The 4,748-nt window shown below is 37.9% G+C and overlaps 1 protein-coding gene across 1 annotated transcript; it reads right to left on the bottom strand.

Annotated features, from left to right (window-relative positions):
* Positions 1-962: 962 nt before the first annotated feature.
* LOC120576047 (protein MAIN-LIKE 1-like) lies at positions 963-2,252 on the bottom strand. Its single transcript, XM_039827010.1, has 2 exons — positions 1,851-2,252; positions 963-1,733 (listed from the first exon to the last, which is right to left on the bottom strand). Exons 1-2 carry the CDS (start codon positions 2,250-2,252, stop codon positions 963-965), a joined length of 1,173 nt encoding a protein of 390 aa, XP_039682944.1.
* Positions 2,253-4,748: the final 2,496 nt, after the last annotated feature.

The following is a 4,748-nucleotide window of genomic DNA, read 5'->3' as shown; positions in this document are numbered from 1 at the left end:
ACTGAATGGGGCAAATTCAAACTTGCCAAGCAGCAGGACACCAGCATTCGATCAGCATCTTGAACGCTGGTATTCAAGTGTCAACAGAATGAGGTGCATTCCTTGACACTTGAATACCATTATTCAGAATGAGGTGCATTCCTTGACACTTGAATACCATTATTCAGAATGAGGTGCATTCCTTGACACTTGAATACCATTAATCAACTAACATATACCCTAAAATTTAATTATAACATGTAAATCTACTAAAAAATAATAAATGTACTCAAAAACTAAAAAATAATAACATTTATAACAACTAAAATGTAAGTTAATAGCATTATAATTACTTACTTGTGATTTTGTTGAATAAAGTTTGTTGGATTTGGTTGTGTTTGTTAGAGAGAATTTGAGAGACATTTGAAGAAATTTTGGAAGATAAGATCAATAATCGATGAGAGGAGATTCTGCCAGATTTTGTAGTGCAGAAGATCCTCGGCAGTTAACTACCGAGGTTTTCCTCGGCAGTTAACTGCAGCCGGATTTTCCAAAATTTCGGCAGTTAACTGCCGAAGCAAACTGTCGAAGAAAAGCTCGGTAGTTAACTGCCGAGGAAAACTGAACATACTTCACAAAGTTCTCAAGTTCTCTCAAATCTTCGCCAATTCTTCTTTCACGAATTGCGAGCAAATCAACGGGACGCTTATATTATGTTCTGTCAAGTTCTCTCTCGTCCCTATTTTTCCTACTCTCAACTTATTTTTATGTTTTATGTTCATAAAGCAACCTATATTAAAGCAACCTATTTTAATATATAGTAACCTATTTTTGCACATTAAACAAAGTAAAAAAAAACCCATGAAATTAAAAATAATGTGATCAAAGTAGAAATATACAAATATACAAATATACATATATACATAACTCAATGTCATCAAAAGACTAAAACTAAAAAATAAGACTAAAAAAGGAAAATAATACTACTGGTCCTGATCATGCTGATGGTGCCTCCGCCTCGGCCTCTGGGCTCTCCTCCTGGTCAGAATCGGCGCGATCGGCTCCCTCATATGGGTCATGGCCTCAAACCACTGCTGAGGGGTCATGCTCATGACCTCCTCTTGGCCTAACTGCGCATCAGCGTAAGCAACAGCGCCACTAACCATGTCATAGGTGTCAGGCGAGCTTCTCGCCTCATACCGCTGCCACTGCTCTGCAATGATCTGCTCTTCATTTGCAGGCCTCGGAAGATCTCCTGGAATAGGTGGCAAGATCTGAGGGTGAGACACCCTAGCGTACCACAGGACATAGCCATCCGCCGCCCGCCATGTCTCCTCTCCTGCCTGCTCACCCCGGGCGTCCGCCTTAAGCGTGTGAGTGCCGAAGTCGACGAACATCTGCACAATGGAAGGCGGTGGGAGGTCCCTAACATCAGTCGGATGTCTGGGGATGGTCTGCACGTATCCGTACTGCCTCAAAACCCTCTCGGGCAAGTGACGGTACACCCTACGGACGCCGCACATAATCCATCCAGAATACCAGAAAACCTCCTCGAAGTCCTGGATCTCTCTGTGCTCCTCGTACGGCCTCCAGCATATATCATCTAACTGTATACGATCGAGCAGTGATCGATACGTGATTCCCTCCCCATGACCCTTCTGGAGCTTCCACCTCGCTGCAACCGGATAGTTTTCCAGGTAGTCAGTGTTGAGATCAACACTAAAAAACCCTGGAAAATGCGCCAAAAACCATGCCTGCACAAAGCAAACAAATAACATTTATAAATTATTACGCATGGAAAAATATAACAAAAAAATAAAAGTTAACAAAAAAATAAAGTTAACATAAATATAAAATTTAAGTTTTCTTACAGTCAGCAGTGTCACGCTCCCCCCAAGCGCTCTGTGTCCAGGCCTACATGCATCCGCCAACTCGCCGTATAGGTAGGCGAGGGTCATAGCTCCCCAAGAATAATTACGCATCCCTGCGTACCCGTCCGCCATGGTCGTCAAATATATCAGCTCGATGCGCTTGTTGCTTCTATCGCCAAACAACAAGCATCCGACCAAGTACAGAAGGTAACACCGGACGCAGTATGTCCTGACCCTCGCCAGCTCCTCAAGCTCCTCAGCATCCTCCGTACCCGCCAATACGTTGGCCCTACCAAGGTACGAGGTATAGAACTCCCTCAGCCTCGGGTAGCTAATGTACCCGCCGTACTCCTGGTTGCAGATCTTTTGAGCCTCATTCTGGGACACACCCAGATACGTCATCAGCAGTTCCACTCCCTCATGCTTGGGCATCTTCTTCCCATGAGCCAACATCCGCCCCTCAATAGGAAGATGCGTCAGACATGCGACATCATCCAATGTCACAGTCATCTCCCCCATCGGCATGTGGAAGGTGCTGGTCTCCGGATGCCACCTCTCGCATAAAGTCAGCAGCAGGGCATGAGGCACGGTGGAGTACCCCAAGTAAACATTGTAACACCCCGTTTTCCCAAATTCTCAAAAATGAAAACCTACAACATGTTAAATCCAATTTTCAAAATCAATGACTTAAGATTATTGAATGTTAGTCCCACCCTTACCTTATAGATGAAAATCGCAGCACTCCTAGGTCTTCCCCCTCCTCTCGGCTTTTTCTCCCTTTTCTCCAAAATTGATCGTACGTTATGTATTTTTCAAAACTAGGTTTCTCCTATTTATAACCCTTTTTCTATTTTATCTTATTTCTCTTTTCAAATCTTAATCTATTAAATAACAACATAAGCCACTTAATAAATCACATAATCAAATAAATATATTTTAAACTCTTCTTAATAAATTTTAGACTCAATTAAATAATTAAATAAATCAAATAATTCAAAGAGGGCGTTACAACTCCACCCCCCTTAAAAGAATTTCGTCCTCGAAATTCAAAGCACACAAGAAAGGAATTCAATTATTGCCTAAACATCTTAAACCAAACATAGCCAAATAGAAACTTCAAACAAAACATGTAAGCCACATCAAAGTTAGTCAATCAAACATGATCACATAATAAACATAACCATTAGTCAGAAAACACAACAACAATCAAGACAACATAAGACAGTATTTCAACTGTCACACAACTTGACACGACTCAACTACTTGGCCGGACGGACCGACCTGCTCTGATACCAATTGTAACACCCCATTTTCCCAAATTCTCAAAAACGAAAACCTACAACATGTTAAATCCAATTTTCAAAATCAATGACTTAAGATTATTGAATGTTAGTCCCACCCTTACCTTATAGATGAAAATCGCAGCACTCCTAGGTCTTCCCCCTCCTCTCGGCTTTTTCTCCCTTTTCTCCAAAATTGATCGTACGTTATGTATTTTTCTAAACTAGGTTTCTCCTATTTATAACCCTTTTTCTATTTTATCTTATTTCTCTTTTCAAATCTTAATCTATTAAATAACAACATAAGCCACTTAATAAATCACATAATCAAATAAATATATTTTAAACTCTTCTTAATAAATTTTAGACTCAATTAAATAATTAAATAAATCAAATAATTCAAAGAGGGCGTTACAACTCCACCCCCCTTAAAAGAATTTCGTCCTCGAAATTCAAAGCACACAAGAAAGGAATTCAATTATTGCCTAAACATCTTAAACCAAACATAGCCAAATAGAAACTTCATACAAAACATGTAAGCCACATCAAAGTTAGTCAATCAAACATGATCACATAATAAACATAACCATTAGTCAGAAAACACAACAACAATCAAGACAACATAAGACAGTATTTCAACTGTCACACAACTTGACACGACTCAACTACTTGGCCGGACGGACCGACCTGCTCTGATACCAATTGTAACACCCCATTTTCCCAAATTCTCAAAAACGAAAACCTACAACATGTTAAATCCAATTTTCAAAATCAATGACTTAAGATTATTGAATGTTAGTCCCACCCTTACCTTATAGATGAAAATCGCAGCACTCCTAGGTCTTCCCCCTCCTCTCGGCTTTTTCTCCCTTTTCTCCAAAATTGATCGTACGTTATGTATTTTTCTAAACTAGGTTTCTCCTATTTATAACCCTTTTTCTATTTTATCTTATTTCTCTTTTCAAATCTTAATCTATTAAATAACAACATAAGCCACTTAATAAATCACATAATCAAATAAATATATTTTAAACTCTTCTTAATAAATTTTAGACTCAATTAAATAAGTAAATAAATCAAATAATTCAAAGAGGGCGTTACAGTGGAGTACCCCAAGTAAACCAAATCATGTAGCCCGCTCTGCTGAAGCGCATCCCAAAACCAATTCTCATTCGCGTTAGGGCGTCCGAGAGTGAGAATCTTGGCCCCATGATTAATCGGTTTAAGCACGCGGGTCTTACGAACCTGAAATAATAGAAAAATAAATTTGGTTTAAACAAAAACACATATAAACAAAACAATTAAACATAAAAAATAGAATTAAAAAAATAAACATATAACAGTGTATATAATAATTAAAACAAACACACATTTAAAGAAAATAATTAAACATAAAGAAAAATATTTAAAAAAAAACACATATACAGGTTGATATAATAATTAAACATACAAAATATAATTAAAAAAAACACATATAAAACTGGATATAATAATTAAACAAACACACATTTAAATTAAAGAAAATATTTTAACATAAAGAAAAAACATTTAAAATAAATACACTTACATTATTTGAATTATACCAGAGTGGCAAAGCCACATGATCGGCATAAGAGTG

The sequence above is a fragment of the Medicago truncatula genome, chromosome 6, assembly GCF_003473485.1.
Source record: "Medicago truncatula cultivar Jemalong A17 chromosome 6, MtrunA17r5.0-ANR, whole genome shotgun sequence".
In the NCBI taxonomy this organism is placed as follows: Eukaryota; Viridiplantae; Streptophyta; class Magnoliopsida; order Fabales; family Fabaceae; genus Medicago; species Medicago truncatula.
Note: the sequence above shows the minus strand (reverse complement) of the source record. Positions and strands in the feature narration are given on the sequence as shown.

Excerpts from the sequence above, each read along its gene's own strand:
- LOC120576047 (XM_039827010.1), bottom strand. The coding sequence starts at position 2,252 with ATGACGTATCTGGGTGTGTCCCAGAATGAGGCTCAAAAGATCTGCAAC. Across the intron at positions 1,734-1,850 it reads GGAGCGTGACACTGCTGACT|GCATGGTTTTTGGCGCATTT; the intron begins GTAAGAAAACTT and ends TGCTTTGTGCAG.